The sequence below is a fragment of the Chinchilla lanigera genome, unplaced genomic scaffold, assembly GCF_000276665.1.
Source record: "Chinchilla lanigera isolate Chin_1 unplaced genomic scaffold, ChiLan1.0 scaffold00066, whole genome shotgun sequence".
Taxonomy (NCBI): Eukaryota; Metazoa; Chordata; class Mammalia; order Rodentia; family Chinchillidae; genus Chinchilla; species Chinchilla lanigera.
The window spans coordinates 615061-638775 of NW_004955467.1; the positions used below are offsets into that span (position 1 = coordinate 615061).

The following is a 23715-nucleotide window of genomic DNA, read 5'->3' on the forward strand; positions in this document are numbered from 1 at the left end:
CCCGCCAAGCCCAGGCACTTAAGCAGGTGTAGGGTCTTTCATCAGCTTCCGGCTCAGCCCGCTCGGCAGGCTCCTGTACCCACCACGCCTCCCGAGGCACTCTCCGCTCTTGCACAGCCTGCATCTCATGCCGGGCTTTGTATCCCTCCGCCTGCAAGCTTTGCCCTCCTACCCTGACCCATGCCATCCTTTCCCCGGAGTCCCCCTGGCCACCCTACGCCCAGGCTGCTTCCTCGGCGGTCCTGGCCACTCCTGAGGGTTTGTTACTCATCTGCCTCTTCTTACCTCCACGAGATCTTTGTCCCCATCACCACTGTGTCTGCCGCCAGGGCGCTCGGCAGGGGTCGTGAGCAAGCGAACATGTGGGCAGTTAATGAGCGGGGGCCAGTGAGTGGGTGAGGGGACAGGTCACAGCCCCATCTGACAAAGAATGTATCACTGCCAAGTGCCCGAAGGCAGTGCGCAGCTCCTAGGAGGGAGGGGGACTGCCATCAGAGGAGGTGTGCAAACAGGCCAGGCAGCATGCTCTTGTGAGGTTTCCTGTCCAGGGTGGGTATCAGATCCCTGGGGCCTGAGTTAAAACTGAAACGCCCAGCTTATCACACACTTCCTAAATCAGACCCTGGGGGTCCAGGAGCCCTGGCATGGCTTGCACCAGACGAGCCCCAGGTTGTCTGTCCAGCTGAGGTCCCCCTTTGGGAGCCCTGGCTGTTCCTCCAGGCCTGGCTCTTGGCCTGTCTTCAGGTCTGCTGTGAGCCAGCACTGGCTCGCTGAGGGGAGGCAGCTAGCACCAGGCCCTCAGTCCCGGCCAGAGATGCCCCACTGAGGAGAGAGGCCCCTCAGAGGCCAGGGCCAGGGAAAGACCAGCACTTGTACCTGCTCTGCCCCTCTCCTCTGGTCCCCCTCTCTAGGTCTCTGTTCCCTGCCTAGGTCCCTGAGGGCCTTTCCACCTGCCCCCTAGCCAGGCCACTCAAGTTCCTGAGGAAGCGGGCCTTGCTGACCATTTACCAACACCGTCCTGGGTGCCAGGCAGTGTTCTGGCCTTCAGGAAGCAGGGAGCTGGCTGTGAGTCCTGCCTGGAGGGAGCAGTGCCAGCAGGGACAAGGAGACAGGGTGTCAAGAACAGGGAGAGGCATGGCTGGTCAGGTACCTAGAAGGTTGACCCACATGGTGGTCAAGAGTGCAGGACCCAGATTGCTCAGGATGGGTCCTCTTCCTGCCCCTCACCACCTTCCTGCCTCTCTTGGTTGCAGAGTCCTCAGCTGTTCATGGGACCAGTATAAAAATCACCCTCTCCCTCAACATCTGATGTAGCCAGACACGATGGCATGTGCCTGTAGTCCCAGGCTGAGACTAAGGCAGGAGGATCTCTTGAGCCCTGGAGTTTGAGAACAGCTTGTGCACCATAGTGAGACCCTGACTCAAAACCAAACAGAGTAGCGCATGCCAGTCTCCACTGCTGCCGCAGCACCTCCCAGACCGGCCTGGCCACACAGGCCTCGCTGCTCAGCGCTGCTCAGTGCTGTTCTGTAGACCAGCTTTGTCCTTTGGCCAAAGCTGAGTCCTTTCTGGCCCTGTCTCTTCACCGGTGTCAGGTCCCTCCGCCCCCGCCCTGTGTCCCGCTTGGGCCCTGTAGTTTCAGGAACACCACACCCGTTCTGCAGGCCTCACAGCCTCTTCTCCGTCCTCCGAAGCCCTCCTGGGTCCCCAGCGCTTTGCTGCCCCCACCCCTGGCCCCTGTGATTGACATTGTAATTGTCTAATTTGGCCTCCCTGTTCCCCAACGCAGAATCTCAGGGTGCGCAGCGGTGGGGGAACTGAGTTCTTCACCCGGTCGGCCACCAAGTTCAGAGGCGCCCTGGCCCAGAAGTTCATGTTTGTGGACGGAGACCGAGCAGTGTGCGGCTCCTACAGGTGACTCTATGGGGGCTTGGGCGCATGGGGCCTCTGGTTCCCAGCTGGTTTCTGCCTTTAATCCTGATGTCTTATGCCCTGGTTATTCCCGTTTGTTGGTCTCCAGACTGCTGAAGTGTGTGTGTGGCTGGGCCTGCCTGCCTACCTCTGGAGGCAAGCAGAGGAGGGCTTTTGTCCAGGGTGACTGTTGCTGCAGCCCCAGTGTCACTGGCTTGGAGGTAGGGTACAGCCATGTCAGGGTGCACCTCCCCAAGCCTGCAGAGTGAGCATTCTCACAGCCATCTTCAGGGACACAGCCAGTTCTTCACATCTCATCACACAGGCTCCCCTGCAGTCACTCCCGGGGTTGGTGGTGGCAGAGTGCTTTGTGACGGCACTGGCCTTTAGGTGCTGGACTGAGATTTCCATCTGCCTTGTGAATCTGGTGGTATAATGCTGTTTCCCTTTGCTGAAGTGGCCGCAGCTCCGTGGGAGTGACTGTTCTGAGCCCACAGCTGTGCTTGTGCTCTGCAACAGGCCCACAGTCGTAGTTGATGGTTACCGGCCTGGGGTGTGTGGCAGGCTCTCCAGATGCCTGCTGCAGTAGGGGCGGGGAAGGACTAGAGGAGGGGACTTGGGCCCAAGTGAGGCAGCAGGCCCTGTGTGCATGACTGGTGCCACCCTACCTCTATTGCAGCTTTACATGGTCGGCTGCGAGGACGGACCGGAACGTGATCTCTGTGCTGTCCGGCCAAGTGGTGGAGATGTTTGACCGGCAGTTCCAGGAGCTGTATCTCATGTCACAGGGTGTCAGCCTCAAGGACATCCCCATGGAGAAGGAGCCGGAGCCGGAGCCTGTTGTGCTGCCTGCTGTGGTCCCCCTGGTGCCTGCAGGCTCTGTGGCTAAGAAGCTGGTCAACCCCAAGTACGCATTGGTCAAGGCCAAGAGCGTTGATGAGATTGCCAAGACCTCTTCCTCTGAGAAGCAGGCGGCCCAGATGCCCCCAGGACTGCGGGGCCCTGCCCTGGCTGAGCGGCCAGGTGACCCCCCTGAGTTGCCACTGCCTGTCCACCCAGGACTGCTCAACCTAGAGAGGGCCAACATGTTCGACTACCTGCCCACATGGGTGGAGCCAGACCCCGAGCCTGGCAGTGACATCCTGGGCTACATTAACATCATCGACCCCAGCATTTGGAACCCCCAGCCCAGCCAGATGAACCGCATCAAGATCCGCGACACGGCCCATGCCAGCACCCAGCACCAGCTGTGGAAGCAGAGTCAGGAGGCCCGCCCCTCCCCAGGGCCCAGCAACCCCAAAGACAAGGTTCCAGCTGAGAATGGCTTCCCCCAGGAGGACCTTGAGCCACAGCCTCCAGTGCCCAAGCCCCGGACGGTCCCTGTGGCAGAGCTACTTGCACAGGATGGCAAAGATGGTGATCTGCTTGCCCAGGATGGTGTTGACTGGGCCCTGGAGGAGACAACCCCAAATGGGACAGACCTTGGAGTGTCCAGGACAGTGGACTCAGACCAGGCCCTGCTCCAGCAGCACCTGTCTGTGACCCAGGATGACCCTAATGGCCTGGGAGCAGGGCTCCCAAATGGGCTGGATGGGGAAGAGGAGGAGGAAGATGATGATGACTATGTGACCCTCAGTGACCAGGACAGCCTCTCAGGCAGCTCCAGCTGTGGCCCTGGTCCCCGGCGGCCCTCGGTGGCCTCTTCCATGTCAGATGAATACTTCGAGGTAAGGGAGCGCTCAGTCCCTCTCCGGAGGCGCCACTCAGAGCAGATGACCAATGGGCCAGCCCAACTACCCCACCGACAGCTGAGTGCCCCCCACATAACCCGAGGGACCTTTGCTGGACCCCAGACTGGCTCCCCGTGGGCACAAGGTCGAGCGAAAGAAGAGTCAGACACATCGAGGAGGACGCAGGCCCAGCGCTCTGGGGACAAGGAGGCACAGGTGGGTCAGGCCCCTTGCATCAGGGGTCCTGGGGGTCCCTCACTGCAGAAGCCTGAGAGCCCAGAGCTGCCACTGCTCTGGGATACCATGCCCCGGGTTCAGAGGGGCATCTGATGAAAAGGGATGGGTAGGAACCACACAGGGCTTCATAACAGGCTGTTATCATGCTGGGGACTCAAGCAGCTGAAGGAAATACACATTTCTACACCTGGGGTTCTAGGATTTTGATGATGCCTATCATGTGGGTAGCACAGTCCCGAGGCTGCAGACAGGGACGGGAATGGCTGGGCTCAGAGATGTCCCTTTACACAAGGTCACAGCTCTAAGTGGTCCTTGTCTGAACCTTGTGCCAAGCCACCTCAGTGTTGGTGCCTTTGTGGCTCTGTTGCCCATGGTGGGCCACAGTTTATGTGCTTCTTTTGCCTCTCCTCCTGGTGGTCTTTGTAGGACAAGGCCTTGGAACATGGGCACCCTGCAGCCCCACCTCAGCACCCAGATCCTATCCTACCTGGAAATAGTGCGCGGCTGATCATGCCTGGCATGATCATCAGACCCATGGGCAGCATCTTGAGGTAGCTGGCAAGGATGGAGCCTGCCTTGGCATGGTTCAAGTTCCGGGCTGACAGTGACCGCTGCACGATGACCTGTGGGTGGGGTGAGAGGGAGTAGGTCCAAGCCCTTCTGGATACCTGGGGCAGGATTTCTCCCTGGTGGGCCTTGGGTGGTTTGAGACGGGACATGGTCTTGTCAGCCCTGGACCTAACCTGGATAATCATAGAACCCTGACACCTGAGGGACACGGACACCTGAAGAAGGGCTTGCCCCAGCTGGCAAGTATATTTTTTCCCAGGAACTCAGTCTGCCCATCAACCCAGCCGAGGAAGCATGGTCCTGCCCAGCCCTCTGCCCCAGCAGTTGTTAGGGATGGAGAAGGTGCTGGGTAGGATGGCGTCAAGGGCACCACTCTCCATCCTCATTTCCTGGACCCTCATGCAAGTGGGATATACATGCATGCTGGTGCCAGGAGCAGACATCGGTGCCAGCTGTGTTGGGAATTTTCAGACCGAGGACTTGGGGAGCTTCAGCTCAGTAGAGGAGGGATTCCTCAGTAGAGGAATCACTCAGAGATTCCTAAGGACACTGAGGTCTCTGGGGACTTTAGGCAAATCCTAAAAGACTCAGTTTCTAGATCTGTAGAATGGGAGGACGTGAGATCTGTAATTTAGACTGGTGACATCTGAGATTCTTCCCAGCTCTGATATGATTCTGCTTTTTTTTAAAAAGTAGCCTGGGTGTATATTTCAGTGATAGAACATTTGGGTCCTTGGATTTTATTCCTAGCTGCACAAAAACAAAGCAACCCAACTGTAACTCTTTTTAAATGGCCTTGTTGAGGCATAATTCATAGACCCTATGGTTTCCCCTTTAAAGGCAATTACTCTAATTTTTTTTTTAACTATGTTCACGGTCGTACAGTCTAGACCTCTAAAATGTATTTTTCCTGTGCTGTTCCATGGTTTAAATCACTACCTGCAGTACAGGAGTGGGACTGTGTGTGGTTCTAGCTCTTTCCCAAGCATGCTGGCTCGACAGTTGCTCCCAGCGCTGACTCCTTGGAAGGAGCTCTCCTGGGACGCTCGTTACAGACGAAAAGCCGGCCAGAGGTGCTGCCATGGAGACGCAGGCAGCTGACTGCTGTCCTGCTTCTCCTCTAGCTTGTTGTGACCTGGGAGAAGTCAGTGCCGCACTCCGAGCCAGTTTCCCATCTGGACAGGAGGGCACGGGGAAGCCTGTCCAGGCTCTTTTGGCCCGGCCCGCTCTTACGGCTGCTGGAACCTTGGGCCCCAGTCACCATTTAAGGGAAGCCTGCACGTTTGTCCTCTACTGCTGGCAGGGGTATTGGTCGTTCCTTACTTCATCCTGTGCTCACAGCAGCTAGGGACAGGCACTGCGCCCTGGGGAAACTGAGGCTAACTTTCTGTGAGCCCTGAGACCCATCAGGAGGGCAGCAGTCCCCCTTCCTGAGTCAGGCATGGGACTGGGACCCTTTCCTCGATGTCAGTGAGCTGCCGCGTCAGAGCACTTCTGCCCAGGGTGTGCAGTCCCAGCTTTGTTCTCCCTCCTGTGGGGCTGCTGCCTTGTCCCAGATTTGGCCATTTTATCTCACTGAACTTCTGCCTTCCGTTGCAAATTGGGTTACTATCCCCAGCCCAAGGGTTGTTGAAAGGACTAAGGCTGCCTGTGGAAGGCCTAGCTCTTCCTGGCTTGCCCAGGGCTTTGCTAGATGTGGTTCTTAGTGAATCTCAGTCTTCCCTTGGGGTGTGACTGCCAGCCAGCCACAGCTGGGTTGCGGTTACTGCTAGGGTTGAGTGGTTACCACTGGCCTGGAGGAAGATGCTCCATCTTACACCACAACTTTTTTTTGAGACACGGTCTCGCTATGCAGTTCAGGCTGACCTTGAGCTCACTTTGTAGCCCAGGCTGGTCTCAAACTCGCAACGATCCTCCTGCCTCAGCCTCCGGAGTGCTGGGATTACAGGTGTGCACCACCACACCTGGCTACACCACACCTTCTGCAGGAGACCAGGGACCCAAGAGCCAAGAGACCTGAGAGCCTTCAGAGCTGGCAGGACCTGAGGAGGTGATCCTGTCTGCACACTGCTTTGTTTTGCAGATGGGACTTTGAGGCTGGGCAGGGGAAAGGGGGTCATGGCAGAGTTTAGGCGAGAACCAGGCCAAAGCTGTGTCCTCTGACCTGCACTTCATTTGCTACTGATTTTTGTTTTGGAATTTTTTTTTTAAATTGAGACAGGGTTTCACTGTGCAGTTCAGGCTGGCTTTGAACTGGCTGCAGTCTTCCTGCTTCAGCCTCCCAAATGCTGAGATTACAGGCAAGTGCCACCATCCCAAGCTGTTTGGGATTATAGAACTGTCATTTACTGTGCATGAGCCTGAAGATAATGAAAAGTACAAAGACAAAACAAAAATTGCCATGATCCCAGCATCCTGAATAGACTGGAGTCAGACCCCTAGGTATCCCAAAAGTCCTTGGGTGCTAGTAAGAGCCACTCAGAGACGAGGGAAGCTTGAGCAGCACCAGAGCCACCAGGGCTGCTTCGAGGGGGGCTGGACCAAGGGCCCATATACTCTAGGCTGCCCCAGGGAGAGGGAGGAGGACAGGAGGCAAGACTGGGGCCCTGTGATCAGCCCTGAAAGCTGGCTGGTGCTCTGACCACCTGGGGGGTCTGCAGGGTCCCGTCTCTGCCTCCTGGGTTGTCCTGTCTGGGCCTCGGGCACCTTATCTATGCAGTGAAGCCTGTGCAGCCCCGACCTAAGGCCAGGCTTCCTGCTGACTCATTGTCTTCATGGGAGAATACCCTGAATGGTGTCCCACCCAGACGCTTGTGCCTTGCCAGGCTGCGCTTCTTGGGAAGGCGCAGGAGGTGGCTGGGGTGAAGGGTTCAGCCTAGCCAGGGTGCCCACACACTAGCACACCCTTCACTGCCACATTTCCACAACCTGGGCTGGCCCTCAGCCATCCTGGGACCCACGCTGGGAGCCACCTTCTTCCCTGGAAATCCAGGAAGGAGGCATAGGCAGTGGAAGAATCTAGGGCATGCCAGTTGGAGAGAAGCCCTGCTTAGGGGCAACATGTTACATATGGGGAAACTGAGGCTGTCTCCCAAAGCACCTGACACCTCCCTGCCTAGATCACTTGCCACTCGGGGAACCTAGGGAGACCTCTGGGTACACACCAACAGAACCAGGAAAGGCGCTTTCCCTGGTGCACATCTGGCCGTCTCTGGGCCTCAGTGTCCCAGCTCGTGAATGGGGCTGGCCTGGCTGCCTCACAGGGAAGGTGGGAGGCACTGAGCACCCACACATTAGTGTCAGTGGCTGCCTGAGGTCTGCTGGCCTTGGTGAGGGTTCCCCTGGGGCTGGCCCTGGAGGCGTGGATGGGGTAGAAGAGAGGAAAGCTCTGCCTGCAGCCACCCCTTTCGATCTTTTCCAACCCCGTCCAGCCTGTACTGCATGGATAGAAGAGGCGGGGGTGGGGGCCCTGAGGAAAGGTGGCCGGAGCTCGCTTTACTGTAATCACACAGGGCAGGATGACTGCTTGTGACAGATGAGGAGATGGACACAGAGTGACTGGCCCCTTGTTGAGAGAACCAGGAGGGAAGTGCATGCTTGTGAGAGTCTCTTGCACGGGACGGAGGAGCAGAGGGCTGCCCTGCCCAGCACTCAAAGGCCCTCATGCTCTGCTCTCTTTTTCCCAGGGCCAGCACCTCCACCGCTATGGGGGCCCTGCCTCGAAGACCCCAGGACCCCCCCGCTACCGCCCTGCTGCTGATGGCACCCAGAGCTCTCCAAGGAAAGCTGGCCTGGTTATGGGAGGGCCCCACCCCTGGCAGCCCAAGACTGGCCCAATAGCCCGTGTACTGCCCAATCCTGGGAGCCCAAGGCCAGCGCGGAACACCTACATCCTGGCTGATGGCAGGGCTGCTGATGAGTATCCAAGTCCCTTCGGAATCCCGTACTCCAAACTGTCCCAGTCAAAGCACCTAAAGGCCAAGTCAAGTGGCAGCCAGTGGGCCTCATCCGATTCTAAGCGGAGGGCCCAGGCCCCCCGGGACCAAAAGGACCCCTAGGAGCCCAGCCTGGGCTGGGCCCACCAGAGTCTGCTCTGGAGGGGAGGGGGGGCGGCTGATGCTGACACTCACCTGGTCGGTGCACCAGTACCAGGTGGCCATGATGGTTAGGCCGAAGGTCATTCCAGTCCATGGGAGGTCCCCTGTGTGGGGGTCCCGAAACATGTGCATGGCGTCTGCACGTGGCAGGTGGCAGGTGGTGTTGGCAATGGTCCTGGAGGGTATGGCCCGGGCATACACTGCTTCTAGCTGTTCATAACCACCAATCTGGGCAAAAGCTGCAGGGGGCAGGTGAGACAGGGACCATGTAGTGGTTGGCGGCCCTGACTGCAGCTCTCATCAGCCTCATCTCACAGGTAACTTCATAAAACATCAAACTGGAGTGTTTCCCACCTTGCCTTTCCTGGTATTTGGAAAGGTGTGGTGAGTAGGGGGTTTAGAAAACAAGGTGAATTTAAAATAACTATTTTATTTGTATTTAAAATAATACTATTAAATAAGCATTTTGCACGTGGGCACCGTGGTATCCTGTTGGCCAGGTGGAAATCACTGCTGGTCTTCAGATGCCTGTTGGCCTCAGGTAAGGGATTCTCTGGCACTCAAGGAAGCAAAAATCGTTTTTCTTGGCATCCTGAGGACCTGCCTGAGGCACGTGAAGTGTTAAAGTCCTGCCCTGGGCTTACAGAAGAGTGTAATTCCGGTAGAGCTAAGAACAGCTAGTGGTGACGTGGCTCCTTCCAGGCCACACTCAGCCTACTGGGCAGGAGAGGCTGCAGCCAGGTGGCTTTCCCCTTTTTTATTTTTGGTCTTTTTGAGATAGGGTCTCCCTATACAGTTCAGGCTGGCCTTGAGCTCACTTTGTAGTCCAGGCTGGTCTCGAACTCGAAACAGTCCTCCTGCCTCAGCCTCCCAAGTGCTGAGATTATAGGCGTCTGCCACCACGCGCAGCTAGGGGTCTTTTCTCTTGAGTCCAGAGCACATCTGTTCTCTCACTGCTCCTGTCTACCTCAGGGTGAGGGCTCTGCATAGCCAAGCTCTGGCCTGACTGTGGCTTTGCTGTGTGTGTGGTCATTCTCTGGTCACAACCAGACTGGGCCTGGTTGTCTGGGTCCCTGATCTGAGAAAGGAAGCCTGCGGATAGGAAAATCCACCTCTGCCCCAGGCCCTTAGACCAGCAGGATATGGAAGAAGGATCCCAGTGCAGGATCTGCGTTTGGACCAGGAGTCTTTGAAGCTCAGAGCAAACATACAAATGCTGCAAGGGTTAGAGATTGCTCAACCACACATTCTCAGACCCTGAGCCTGGAAGTCTTTAAAGGCTTCTGTTTACCCTCTGTGGGCTCCTCCCAGCTCAGCTTGCCTGCTTCCAGGGATGGGAAACTCACTACCTCCTGGGACTGCCCTATGAGCTTTTTTGTTTGTTCAGACTGGCATTGACAATGTCTAAACTCCCCTTTTATAGCCTTTGTCTTGCAGGAGGCTGCATCACCTGTTAGGAGTTTGTACATGATTTTGAACAATTGGAGGTGACGCCCAAGCAGTTCTGTGGTCTCCTAATTGTGTGCTCCACACCCGTCTGTCAAGCCCCAAGCCAGGGCAGGCATGGCCAGCTCTATGCTCCTGAGTCAGCTTCTCTCCAGTGTGCAGTTGGCAAGAGCTGGGCAGTGAGGGCAGGCAGGAGGCAGGCATGCAGTGTCCATCACTGCAGGGGGCCAACAGGGAGGACTGCCTAGTGGCTTGACCTCATGAGCCCCATAAGTGCTGGGACAGCCCCACCCCACTGTGGACTGAGGCTCCAGTCCTCACCTTTGATGGCTAGGATGACAGCCCCCACTACCATGATGATTGTCTGCAGGGCATCCGTGTAGATCACCGTGGCCAGGCCACCTGCAAGGGAATAAGGTAGCTGAAGGGGCTCCCCTGGCTTTGAGGGAGGTGGGACCTAGGAGGCAACTCGCAGAGCTTTTGATAGGTAAACTGAGCAGAAGCACCAGCACCTGCAGTCATATCCCTAATCCTAGGACTCCCTGGAGCTTGTGGGAGGAAATGGCTCTCCACCTCCCGCATACATCCCCTGGTTTCCATGGAGCCATGGGGTGGTGGGCAGGCCCTCCCTGTGGTGGCACATACCTGCAATTGTGTACAGGGCTGTGATGAAGAGTGTGAGGATGGTGGAGAGGTAGAAGTTCCATCCCAGGCAGATGTGCACAAAGAGGGCCCCGGCGTACAGGTCAATCTGCAGGAGGACAGAGTCCAAGCACAGGTTGGAGTTTACTGTGAGCCCCAGGGCTCGGAGCCCAGATGCTGCTACTGACTGGCCATGTGACCCAGGTGAGGCCCTCTCTGGGCCTGGGTGTCCCATGGATGAAGAAGGGAGACCTTTGCCTGCCTGCCTACCCATATCTGGGGCTGTTTTGAGGATGGGAGGAAGAGCTGGCTGTGGACAGCTGTGTGCTGTGTTCAGATGTACAGGGAACATTACTGTCATTAATAAAGTTCAGAGTGGTCAACGCCCACCCATGTGTTGTTATTGAATTTTGCCCCAACTAGGGACATAAAAGGCAGAGCCCTGTCCCCTTGGTTCCTAGGGGGATCTTGCTGTGTGTGTGGTCACTCTCCTATCCAGACTGGGCCTGGTTGTCTGGGTCCCTGATCTGAGAAAGGAAGCCTGTGGATAGGAAAATCCACCTCTGCCCCAGGCCCTTAGACCAGCAGGATATGGAAGAAGGATCCCAGTGCAGGATCTGCGTTTGGACCAGGAGTCTTTGAAGCTCAGAGCAAATGTACAAATGCTGCAAGGGTTAGAGATTGCTCAACCACACATTCTCAGACCCTGAGCCTGGAAGTCTTTAAAGGCTTCTGTTTACCCCCTGTGGACTCCTCCCAGCTCAGCTTGCCTACTTCCAGGGATTCCCAAGGGATCTGTGGGGGAGGCCCAGGGACTAGCAGGCCTCAGTGAAAAGGTACCATGGGGAGTCAGGTAGTTTTGTTTACTGTCCCCAGGAGGATCAGCCCTGAAGGCAGTAGCACTCAGGTACACATCACAGGCAGAGGCTGGTCCCAGGGCTGGACTAGATAAGCTCTGTCATCCAGATTCTGGGACTACTTATGGGGCAGAAGTTCTAGGTGGGGTGAGGCAACCTCAGTATGGGAAGGGCCTTATAGACCATGATCCCACCCTCCGATTGGCAGTTGGGCCCAGAAAGAGCAAGGGTAGAGACCTGCCCTATGGGACCTCGGGCTGGATGATGGGCTCCCCACCACATCCCTTTCCAAACCTGCTGAACTGATGGCTCAGCAGCGGGGAGTGACCCAAAATATATTCTGGGACCAAGGTTCCCACAGGAAGGTTAGCTAAGCCCACAGGTGTGTGGGATGTTCGTACCAGGCCTGGCCTTCCCAGGGCCCAGGAGACGTGGAGCCTTCTGAGCTCCCAAGGGCCTACTCCAAATCAGAGCGCCCAGCTCTTCCTGGAACCAAGGTCCAAATGTCAGAGGCCAGACGGAGCCCAGCTGAGGAGCAGGATCAGCTCCAAGCTGGTGGTGTCCCCTACCTTTCTCCTCTGGTATCGTTCCTACTCTGGGGGAGGCCAGCCAGGTTGGAGTCTGACCGTATGATTCCAGAGAACACTTGCCCTCTCCTTGCAGTCCCTGCTTCAGCAGTGTGTGGGGTGGGAGCGGAGATGCTCAGGGAAAGATGGGAGGGGTCAGCCCCCAGACTGAGCTTTGAAGCCCAGAGGTGCTGGGCATCAGAAGAGGAAACACTCTAAGATCCCATTCCATAGGACTGGAGGAGAAACTGAGGCCCAGGAAGGGGACAGGACTTGTCAAAGTCTAGCAAGCCCCTCTCTGCTAAACATCCGCACTTGAGTTGCCTGGTGAGACAAGGCAGGGGTGGGGGTCACGAGCCTGCTGTACCAGTTTCCCCCATCTGGCTGTCCTCCAACTGCTGCTCAGGACTCCTTGCTGGATCCGAGCTGTGAGGGACAGAGCCCTATTCTGCGCACCTGACCTCAGGCTCCGGCCACAGAGACCAGCAGCCTTCATTCTATGCCCTGTCATTCTAGGCCTTGATTCATCAGCCTCCTCTGCCCTTACTGTCCCAGCCTCTGCCTCTCATCCTCCACACCCAGCCACCCAGGTCCTGACCAGTATATCTCATCATGGATAGTTGGTCTTCCCTCCCTTCCTTTGGTGGTGGCAGGCTTCTAACAGCACAGGCAAAGGTTTCGGGGCAAGACCTTAACTGTGTCTTCTCTGTAGGACCAATCTTATGTGATGTCAACAGGTCCTGCAAAGAAGCAGTTCCCTGTACCCCAGAGCAGTCCCCAGTGCAGATATCCCCTGGTCCCATCTGACCCTCCTGCAGTTTAAGCTCTTTACTGGGGACACAGGCAAGCTGCCGCCTGGCAGGAGCTGACAGTTGCACAGACCTGGGTTTGTGTCCCTGGCCTGTGGTGTCCCAGCCATGTCACTCAGTGAATAGGTCATTTCACCTCCTGAGCTTCATTTGTAAAATGAGCAAGTGGACATGGCGCAAGCACAGCTGTTTCTATCAATTTGGCGCTTCATCTCTGCAGCCCTCTTCACCTGTCACCTGCCACCTGCCGGCCGGGCAAGAGAGACTGGCAGGGAGGCCAGCCGACCTCGGAGGGGCCTTCGTCTCCTCTGTGTGCCCTCTCTGGGTGGCCACAAGAACAGCTGCAGTGTAATCCACCTCTCTGAAGACACAGCTGCAGTTATCAAGACCAAGACAGCAGAGGAACTTGCCCATGGTGTCAAAACTGTGGGCTACAATTAAAAAACAAAACAAAACAGAAAAACCAGCACTGTACATGTGCATCCCCAAGGAAGGGTCACTCCCAAGGGCCTAGGGCAAGCCAGAGCCTCAGTCCAAGCCACTGACCAGTAGGACTAAGCCACTGATCCACCCAGACTCAAACATCTGCCCCCGCTGCAGGCTGATGTCTGGGGTCCTGGCTGGCTGCCTGCTCCTGGGAGTCCCCTCCATCTCAGTCTTCCTCCCTGCTCCCCCCCAGCATGGCGCCCACACTGCCCACTCCTTCTATTGGTAGGCTGCTTCCTTTGTCTTGTGCCCACAGACCCTGCCAGTCTTCCAGGCCCTAGGCATCCCCAGGACACCCTTGCTGCCTTGCCATCTTTTTTTTTTTTTTTTTTTTTTTTTTTTGTTTTTCTCCGGTACCGGGAACCGAACTCACGACCTTGCACTTGCCAGGCAGGCGCTTTGCCGCTGAGCTAAATCCCCAGCCCCCTGCCTTGCCATCTTTGATAAATGTTAAATGTTCATGTGTTTAATCTAATGCTCTGACTTGTCTGATGTCTCCCAGGATCATCAGCCTTGGGCACCGAGAAGGAAATACCTTGCTCAGAGGCCTGTAGTCCCAGAAAGCGGCTGTGCTCCTTGCACCAGCTGGCCACCAGCAGGGACATGTGGGGAATGGAGCCCAGTACCACAAGAAGCATGGTTCTGCACAGGGTAGGCTGGGGCTAACCTGCAGCTTGCACAGCCTGGAACCTCAGCTGTCATGCGCAAGAAGCAGCCTCATTCCATCTCTCAGTTACTGGAAACAGGAGTCTGGGTAAGAAGGGTGGTGGAGAACCTAGAGAGGACCCTGCACTGACGTTTAACAAAGATCATTGGGTGATTTGCCCCCAAATTGTCTCCCGAGTCCCCTGCCCCAGGGCCCTGCCATACCTGTCCGCCAGGGGCTTGGAACAGAAGCTTCCTGCCTTTACTATACTCCCTGCCTTCCACAGCCGTATACTGCTGAGGATTCTCTCCTAACATGCGTCCACTCTCTGTAGCCCTCACTGGTCCTTCTGCCACCAGGGTCCTTCAGAGAATTAGAGGGGCCTGCATTGGTGCAAGAAATAAGTCCACCCATCCTGTCCCCGCCCAGCCGATAGGCTCTGCCCAACCCAGAAGCCCCTTTCAGCCTGGACTCTGCGTCTGGTGGGCTCTTCCCAGCACAATGTGGACCTGGCGTGCCTGCCCAGGCCGCAGTCGCCATCCTTACGCCTCTTCCGAGGAGCTGCCCCAGCCCAGCAGCTTCCTTGGCTCGGTGGACTTGCCGTCATTCCTGTCTCGGACACTACAGCAGCAATGTCGACATGTCCACACCAGCCTGCACCAGCCTGCGCGCTGTGCGGGAAGCTGCGCCCCGCCAGCTCTCCCCGGTTCTCCCTTTCCTTCTGCGGTCGTGTTTTACCCTTTGTTGTGATTGTATGGGTCTATTTACACGTCAGGTCTGCCTGGAAAGCACTTGCGGGGTGCTCGACAGGCCTGCCCAGAACCAGACACATAGTAGGTGCACAGTAAGTAGGCATGTTTTCCCAGATAAGGAGAGGCGCCCTAGGGCCCCATGCCAGCTCTAGTTCTCGTGGTTCCACGGCCAGTCTGCCAGGGAGAAGCTTGGGGTTGGGCCAGCACTGTGTGGCTCCAAAGCCGAAAATACTCACTGTCTGGCCCTTCACAGACCAGTGTGCTGACCACTGCATGTTCCTGAGCTCAGTCCCAGGAGAGGTGTGCGGGCGGAACACTGGGATTATATCAGCGAACACGGGAAAGTGGGAAAGGTAGACTGTAGATGCCCCTGTCAGTTATTCAGCCTCAGGGTAGGAACAAGGAGAGAAGAAGAGGGCAGGACTGCCAGGGTGGGAGCAAAGAAAGAACTGAAAGACGAGAGAGGTAAGGGAGCCACCTGGGCATCAGGGGAGGGGTTTCCAGGCAGAGGCCACGGCCAGTGCAAAGGCCCTCAGGCAGGAACACTGGTGTGCTGGAGGAAGTGTCCGGGGGGCAGAAGAGGACGGACAGGAGAGGCCAGAGAAGCAGCAGGGGCCACACGACGGAAGGCCTGTGGGTCACAGTGGGCCTTTAAGGGACATGGGGTGTCTTGCCCGGTTCCCCTAGTTCCAGGAGCCCAGAGCCTGGCAGGGTGGAGTTGCGCCTCAGCCCCCTGTTGGCGCTCCGGTGGTGACCCCTGTGCCTGGCTTCACAGTGCTCTCTGGAGGTCAGTGTCCTGTCTGCAGGACGGCGGCCCGTGACCCATCTGGGTGTGCTGCGTCTGCAACAGTTTGTATGTGCAGACGTTGAACGTGTTCCTGGGACTCCACCCAGTGAGGTCAGGCACTCTGAGGGCCAGTGGAGAGCACACACTTCAAACAGCTCCACTCCAAAGCCATCAACCAGGGCGGCCCTGATCCCTCCCCAGCCAAGCCAGCAATTAAGTGTTCCTTTCGAGTCAACCTCTGCCTCATCCCCGCAGCCCTGGCGTTGGTCCTGAAGCCTGGCCTTGATGTGACTGGCTGATCCCCTTTTATAACAGGGTGTTCTGAATCACTCCCATCGCTAGGCGGAGTTGGAAGCACCGCACCCTGGCTGCAGAGGGCGGGAGCATTATGTGTGGCCTGGCACCTGGGGTAGGAGGCAGGGTGCTGACATATCTCTGTCTGGTTTGCCATGACCTTGGCCAAGAGACAGGGGCTGACCAGGTCTCTGGTCAGATCTGTAAAGGATGTGGGAAGACAGTGTCTAAGGACCCTCCAGCTTGGCTGAACTTGCTCCAGCCATTCCAGAAGCCCCACCCAGCCACCCACCTGGGAGGTTCCAGAGAGCACTGACTCGCCCCAGCAGCCTGCCATCCCCCTGCCTGACACTCCGTGCCCCTCAGGCTCCTCAACCTCTTCCAGCTGGAGCTCCTCAGTCTCCTCTGTCACTGCAGCCCTCTAGGCCAGGAGTGGAAGGCTGGTGGTCCGAGAGCCGAGCGTGGCACCTGCCTCTGTTTTTGTGAATGCTGGAGCACGTCCCCTGGTTTGCCTCAGTCCCCAGCACTGCCCAGTGTCTCACCCCAAGCCCTCACACCATTTCCTGTCTGGTTGGGAAGTTCCGACTTAGTGGTCACCGGGTTCTAAGTCTCCTGACCCAACTGCCCCCAACATGTCCTCCACTGTCCTGTCTCGCTCTTCGGTATTTCTTCTCCTCCCCCATCAGTGTCCCTTCCTCCAAAGATACCCGTGTCAGACATCCCCACTCCTCACAATGCCTATCACTTCCTTTTCTGAAGTCCACACTTGTCTGTCCTCTCTCTCTATATGCCTCCTACTAGACAGCATGGGCCAGGGCACAGTGGAGCCAGGTTTTATCTGTTTCGGTGTATCTGGATTCCAGAGAGGTGGGCCCAGGAGATGAGCAGAGTGAGGAAGACTGAGAAGGACAATTTTGGAACTCAGCTTCAAGGGCAGCCTGAGGCCAGGTCTCTCAGGTTCTAAAGGAATCCACTGAGGAAGAGAACCTATGAGGATTCCTCGAGAGCATCTAGTAATGATGGTATGATGCTTGCTGCCAACAGTCCCCAGAAACTGGCCACATTAAGGACAAGATGCTCTGAGGAGCCCGCCCCCACTCTGTGGCCCTGTAGGCACAGAGCAAAGGGGAGGCAAGGCTAAGGTTACAGGGGACCTAAAGAGGATGGGGGCAGGCCTGTGCCCAGCCAGACTCCAGGCAGGGCCCAGGGAGGGCTCTGGTTGGTGCTCTCAGGCTACTCCTCTCCCTCGAGGGGCTCCCACAGCTCCTGGCGGACCAGCAAGACCTCAGCATCTGAAGCCTCCATGTCTTCCCCAAGCCTGGGCTTTCCTAGTCCCAGAAATGAGCAGATAGGGACAGGGGGTGACTTTGCTGCTAAGGAGAGAGCTAGACACCACAGAGCACATCCCCCAGACCATATGCAGGTCCTCAGCTACCTTCAGGCAGACCTGAGAGGGTGGCACTGTCAGCCCTTCTTACAAATAAGGAACTTGAGGCTTAGAGAGGCTCAGAGATTGGCCAAGGCCTTTGCCTCCGTCAGAATAAGCAGCCCTGAAGCCCAGGCTCCTTTGAAGCCTGAAGCTGAGTGAGGCTGGAAGCCCATGGTGACTCAGAATGATGACAGTGTGTGTGGGCCTGGTATCACTGAAGCTGTGCGCAGAGGCTTGGGATGAATTCTTTCCCTTCCTTGGGCCTCAGTCTTTCTGTTTGTAAAATCAGGGCTATGACAACACAGGTTCTGGGCTCCTACTGACTTTGACATTTGAGGTGGGCTTCCTGCTAATCTTAGGTCCAGACCCAGGAGGGAGAGCTGAAGCCACGGACGGAGCTGCCCACAGTGACCAGGGTGGGAAGTAGGTGGTGGCTCTCTGCAAATGCAGACCTGGCGGAGGCCATATGGGCTTTTGTCGCCCTCTAGTGGGGCACACTTTGATGACGGCTGCAAGGAAGACACCAGGTCTAGCCCTTACCATTCCTACCCAGTAGCGTTGGCAGCTGAGCTGACAGCTCAGGGACTCTGGATCAGCTGCCCCAGACTTGCCATGTGACCCATTGTCCCTGTCTGGGGCTCAGTTTTTCTCTCTGCTAAACAAGGCAGAGGCTGTTAGGTCCCTCTGGGAGGCCCCCAGATAAGGTATGCTTCCAGGGTGTGCTGGGTAGCAGCTGCTCACCGATATCTTGGTGAAGACAGACAGCAGGAGGGAGAGGACGGACAGATACAGGCGGATGCGCTGGCCTCCGAAGCGTTTCTGAATGTATTCAGGCAAGGTGACAATCTGGGAAGGCACAGGGCGAAGACTAGGCATTCCTGGGGACAGTGCCCAGGATTCAGGGCAGGGTCCCATCCCGATAGTTCCACCTCTTTCCTGGCACATGAAGCGGCTGTGAGCCTCTCAAGGGCAACAGCAATGGCAAGGGCGTTTACTGTAGCCCCAGTTCCAGCCCCAGCCTGAAAGTCCAGGCTCAGTTCCGGCTGTCTCCTAGGGCTCCGGGCAGGGGAGTAGCACACTGGGATCGGCTCCTCAGGGCTGAGATGAGGGATGGATTGGAGAAGCCTCAGCTGAGAACAAAAGGGACAAGTTGGGAAGCCTGGTCACAAAGCCAGAGGAGCTAGGATAAGGCTCGATGGAGAGCAGCCTGAGGTGTGAGCAGGCATGGCTCTGGAAAAGACCCAGGGAGGGACTCTGACTGGGCTTAGTGACAGTGGGGTGGGGTTGAAGGAGGGGTGGGGGGTCAAGGATGTGGAGCCAGGTATGCTACCCAGCTCTGCTGCACGGGTATGCAAGTAGATGGAGCATTACCCTGAGCTGCTGCCCACGGGGCGGTGGGAATGAGCCACAGGCATGCAGGTTGTGGTCCAAGGGAGCCTGCTTTAGTGGGCCAACAGGGACGGGAGTTGGACTGATGATAAACTCAGCCTGGAAGGTTCCCCAGCTATGACATGAGGCCTTGGGCACCTTGCCTACCACCACCAACCTGGCCCAAGGCTCAGCTCCCAGGAGCAGACTCACCTCTGAGGAGATGTAAATGGGCACAAACACCCATGCCAGCGCCAGGAGCACGTATGTAGCCTGTGGGAACAGAGGCAGGTGAGGGATATCTGTGTGGGCCCCCAAACACCTGCCCCTAAACACAGCTGGATGCAGTAAGAACTAGTGGTCTGGGGTCCTATCTCTCCCAGATTTCTTGGTTTGGTGTGAGAACCCGGACAGGCCTTCCTTCTCTGTTCCGGCTTCTGTTGACAAGTCGCCTGGGCCCAGGCCTTTAGCTCCCGTCCAATGGTGCTATCCAGTGCATTGATATCCTGATGAATAGCTTGCCCAGGGACACCTCTGCTCAGTCTGCTGGGACGTGGGCTGACACATGTGGCTGGGGGCTGCCTGCATCCAGGGACTGGTTATGGTTGCCACACCCTGTGCCCCAGCCCTCCCACAGGCTGTGCCTGTCCTCCGGGGCTCACATTCCACTCGAAGCCTGCCACAGCCAGGCCTCCAGCTGCACCTGAGCCAGCCAGTCCAACGAAGAGGCCAGAGCCCTCACTGCTTGCGAAGAGGGAGGCTCCGATCTGGAAGGGAAAGAGGAGAACTGCTCAGTGGCAGGCACCCCATGCATGCTCCACCCTGGACCCAACAGCTTCATACACTTAAGTGGGACCCATTCTTACTTTACAGGTAAGGAGCCTAGGCTTCCCAGGGCTGGCCACACAGCCAAGAAACAAACCAAGCTTTTAGATGCTAGATCCCCACCCTTTACCCAGTTTCCATCAGCCCAGCCCTACATGCCCCGTTGGGTTCTCCCGCCAGCCTCAGCCTGGTCCACTGAGCCAGGCCGAGGAGTGACTTTGGATGAGGAAGACTCATGAAATGACCTCAGGGATGCAGATGGCAGCTGACCTACAGGCTGGATGCAGCCCCATAGACGAAGGAAGGGGTGTGATAAGTCAGGGTTCACTCACCGGCCACCATGTCATATCCCGGCCTGCAAGGAAGTAGCCACTCACTGTATTCCTGCTGGCTCGACAAGAAGACTACAAGAACAGTAAAGAGGCAGAAATTGGAACTCTGGCCTGGCTGCTGGGAATGGCGTACTGCTTCCGAAAAAGGTTGGCAGGGCCTCAAAACAAATTAAGCACTGGCTGGGCATAGGGGCACACACTTATAATCCTAGCTACTTGGGAGGTTGAGGTAGGAGGCTCACAAGTTTGAATTTGGGCAATTTAGCAAGACCCCATTTTAAAATAAAAAATAGGGGCTGGGGATTTAGCTCAGTGGCACAGCGCCTGCCTGGCAAACGCGAGGTCATGAGTTCGATTCCCGGTACTGGAAAAAAAAACAAAAAAATAAAAATAAAAATAAAATAAAATAAAAAGGGCTGGGGATGTAGCTCAGTGGTAGAGCTCAGGTGAGGCCCTGTTTCAGTCCCCACTACAAAAAAAAAAAAGAAAAAACAAAAGCATAGACTTGCCATATGACTCAGCAATGCCACTCTTAGGCTATACCCAAAAGAACTGAAATCAGATGTCCACATAAAAATTTATACAAGAGGACCAGGGAAATAGCTCAGAGGTACAGTGCCTGCCTGGCAAGCACAAGGTCCTAAGTTCAATTCTCAGTACTGCCCCCCCAAAATGTATACAGGAATGTTCATAGTAGCACTACTCAGAATAGCCAAAAATAGAAACAACCTACATGTCCATCAACCAAGGAATAAATACATAAAATGTATTATATCCATATAATGGAATATTATTCAGTTATCAAAAAAATAAAGCTATCCTATTCCTGACACCAAAAAAAGGGAAAGGAATGAAGTTCTGACACATGGTACAACTCAAATAAACCTCTAAAATATTATGCTAAGTGAAAGCAACAGAAAGAAAGGGCTACACATATGTAATTCCACTTTTATGCTGTCTAGAATAGGCAAATCCATGGAGAGAAACACAGGTTAGCAGCTCCCAGGAGATGGGGAGTGAGAAGAATGGAAAGGATTTCCTTTTGGGAAGGTGAATATGTTTTGGTTAGATAGAATTACAAGTTCCACAACAATTTAAATGTACTAAATGCCATGAATTGAACAGTAAAACAGGCTTAAAATGTTGGTTTTTTTTTTTTTTGCCAGCATCAGGTTTGTTTATTTATTTCATAAGTCTTTACCAAGTTAATTATCATAAACACAGAATAATAGCCAGAACAATGGACCAATAAGCATATAGAACACAAAAAACAATATATGAAATTGGTGGTAGTGACACTCTGAAGATACCACCACGTATTACAGCAGCCATTGATATTTTCCTACTAATCTATCCATAACTGTGTAAAGTTTGTAATGTTCCTATCCTATTTCATAAATGGATGTATGTTTATTATTATGTGTTTCCTACAACACCCATTGAGAAGAGTTAATGATTTTTCAATAGGTCACTCATGTATAGCTCTATTTATTTTCTTTAGAAGCCACTTTGAAGATACCAAAGTATAGTACAACAACTCTTGATAATCTCCTACCTCTTTTGTCTGTAACTCACTATTATTTGTCTATTTGTTTTCCTGAGAAACTATTTTGTAGACAATAATATGTAAAATGATAACCATTGATAATTTCCTACCATTTTGTGTGTAATTTGCTAAGTCCCCCCTATTATTATGTTATCCTTCTTTTATTCTTTAAAAAAAAAAAAAAAGAAAAGAAATTGGTGGTAGTGAACCTATAGCATGAGTGCTGCAGTGGGCTGTTTGTATCATTGAAAGCCTAAAAAGTTTGCCATCACTGTACTGAATCAAGGTACACTTTTAGATACACGGGCCATGCTACATGGCAATGAATTTTTCTCTCTTTTTCTTTCCTATTGCACTTCATTATTTATTGGGTTTTTCATATATGAGAAATTATGCAATACTTATGCTTGTATGTCTTATTTACTTTGCTTAACATTACAGTCTTAAGGTGACTTCATTTTCTTACAAAGAACTCAAGTTTATCCTCTGTGGAAGAGTAGTAATCCACTGCGTATAAATACCACATTTTCTTTATCCATTCATTTGTTGATGGACATATAGGCTGATTCCAAGATTTAGTTATTGTGAATTATGCTACTACAAACATGGGTGTGTGTATATCACTGTAATATGATGTCTGTAACTCTTTTGGGAAGGTATCTAGAAGGAGAATAGCTGGGTCAAATGAAATTTTTAGTTTTAGTTTTTTGAGGAACCTCCACACTGATTTCCATGGCGGTTGTGCCAGTTTGCACATGCTAACCAACAATGGAGAAGCGTTCCTTTTCCCTCAGTCTCTCCAGCATTTGTTGTTGTTTGATTTCTTGAAGATAGCCATTCCTTTTGGAGTGAGGTGGAACCTCAGTGTTGCTTTAATTTGCATTTCTTGAATGGCCAGCAATGTTGAACATTTTCTCCTGTATTTATTGGCCATTTGTACTCCTTCATCTGAGCAGTGTCTGTTAATTTCAAGTGCCCATTTTGATTGGACTTTTTAAGTGGAGGAGGGTATGATATTTTGAGTTCTTTATATATTCCTTTGAGGAGTAGCTGGCAAAATTGTTTCCCCTTCCCGTAAGTTGTCTTTTCACTTTGTTGATGGTTTCTGTTGCTGTGCAGAAGCTTTTTAATTTGAAGTGATGCCATTTGTGGATTTTGATGTTATTTCTTGGGTTCTATTCAACCAGGGTTCTATGTAGAAAAATCTTTGCCTACGACTATGTCTTCAAGAGTTTTACCTATTTTGTTTTCCAGCAGATTAAGTGTTTCTGTTTATTTATTTATTTTTTGTTTGTTTGTTTTGAGATAGGGTCCCATTATGTAGTTCAGGCTAACCTTAAACTCACTACATAGCCCAGACTGGTCTCAAATTCATGGTGATCCTCCTGCTTCTGCCTCTTGAGTGCAGGGATGATAGGTGTGAGCTACCATACCTGGCTCTGTTTTAATATTTAGGTCTTTGACCTATTTTGATTTTAATTTAGTGCATGGTGAGAGATACAGGTCTAGGTTTAATCTTCAGCAGGTGGATAGCCAATTTTTTCAGCACCATTTGTTAAAGAAGCTATCTTTCCTCCAGTGAAAGTAGTTGGCCCATTTGTCAAAGATAAAGTAACTGAGTGTGCCTGGAGTTGTTTCTGCATCCTCTGTTTTGATCCATTGATCCACAAGTCTGTTTTGTTTTGTTTTGTTTTTTTCAATACAATGGTTTTTTTGTTTTTTTTTTTTTTTTAATCACTGTAGCTTTGTATTATAACCTCAAGTCTGGGATTGTGATGCCTCCTGTCTTTCCTTGTTGCCCCAAACTGCTTTTGTTATTCTGTGTCTCTTCTGGTTCTACATAGGTTCCAGGTTTGCTTTCTCTAGTTCTATGAGGAATGCTATTGGCATTTTGGTTGGGATTACATTAAATCTGTATAACAGTTTTGGAAGTATGGTCATTTTGACTACATATGCGCTGTCCATCCGTTTCTGATGTTCTTTTTCATCTTTTTCAGAGTACTGTAGTGTTATTGTGGAGGTCTTCAATTTCCTTGGTTAGGTTAATTCCTAAGTATTCCTTTTTTTCTGATGCTATTGTGGAAGATATGGTTCCCCTAATTTCTCTCTCAGTGATTTTATTATGGGTGTACATAAATGCTATTTTTTTCATTTTTTTTTTAAATTTTAAAGAGAATTTTAAAAATGACAAAATAAAAACAACATAGACAAAAACAAAACAAAGAAAAAACAATAAAAATGATATAGGGTTTCAAAACAAAATGATAGGAATTAATAGTGGTTGCTAGATTACATATTGTTACCTTCAATGAATTTGCTTAGATTACAAGATATAAGAATGCAAGATTGATCAAACAATTAAACAAAATAAAAAATGATAAAAAA

At 53.5% G+C, this 23715-nt stretch overlaps 2 protein-coding genes across 6 annotated transcripts in view; one reads left to right on the forward strand and one right to left on the reverse strand.

The window, feature by feature from the left end:
- Fam83g (family with sequence similarity 83, member G) overlaps positions 1-8601 on the forward strand; it is a 28741-nt gene extending 20140 nt beyond the window's left edge. The window contains exons 4-6 of one of the 2 annotated variants that reach the window (XM_005399278.2): positions 1790-1914; positions 2591-3857; positions 8135-8506. In XM_005399278.2, coding sequence (XP_005399335.1) covers positions 1790-1914; positions 2591-3857; positions 8135-8506 — 1764 coding nt within the window. Of the gene's footprint in view, positions 1-1789; positions 1915-2590; positions 3858-8134 lie in introns of both variants that reach the window. The other variant, XM_013522189.1, reaches the window with a different exon arrangement.
- Positions 1-23715, reverse strand: part of Slc5a10 (solute carrier family 5 (sodium/sugar cotransporter), member 10) — a 73322-nt gene that overhangs the window by 33941 nt on the left and 15666 nt on the right. For 2 of the 4 annotated variants that reach the window (XM_005399285.2, XM_005399280.2), the window contains exons 2-9: positions 19785-19856; positions 19290-19394; positions 18841-18900; positions 18001-18105; positions 10637-10742; positions 10313-10393; positions 8579-8784; positions 4366-4501 (exon numbers count right to left, since the gene is read on the reverse strand). In XM_005399285.2, coding sequence (XP_005399342.1) covers positions 4366-4501; positions 8579-8784; positions 10313-10393; positions 10637-10742; positions 18001-18105; positions 18841-18900; positions 19290-19394; positions 19785-19856 — 871 coding nt within the window. The remainder of the gene's footprint in view (positions 1-4365; positions 4502-8578; positions 8785-10312; positions 10394-10636; positions 10743-18000; positions 18106-18840; positions 18901-19289; positions 19395-19784; positions 19857-23715) is intronic. The other 2 variants (XM_005399284.2, XM_005399282.2) reach the window with 2 other exon arrangements.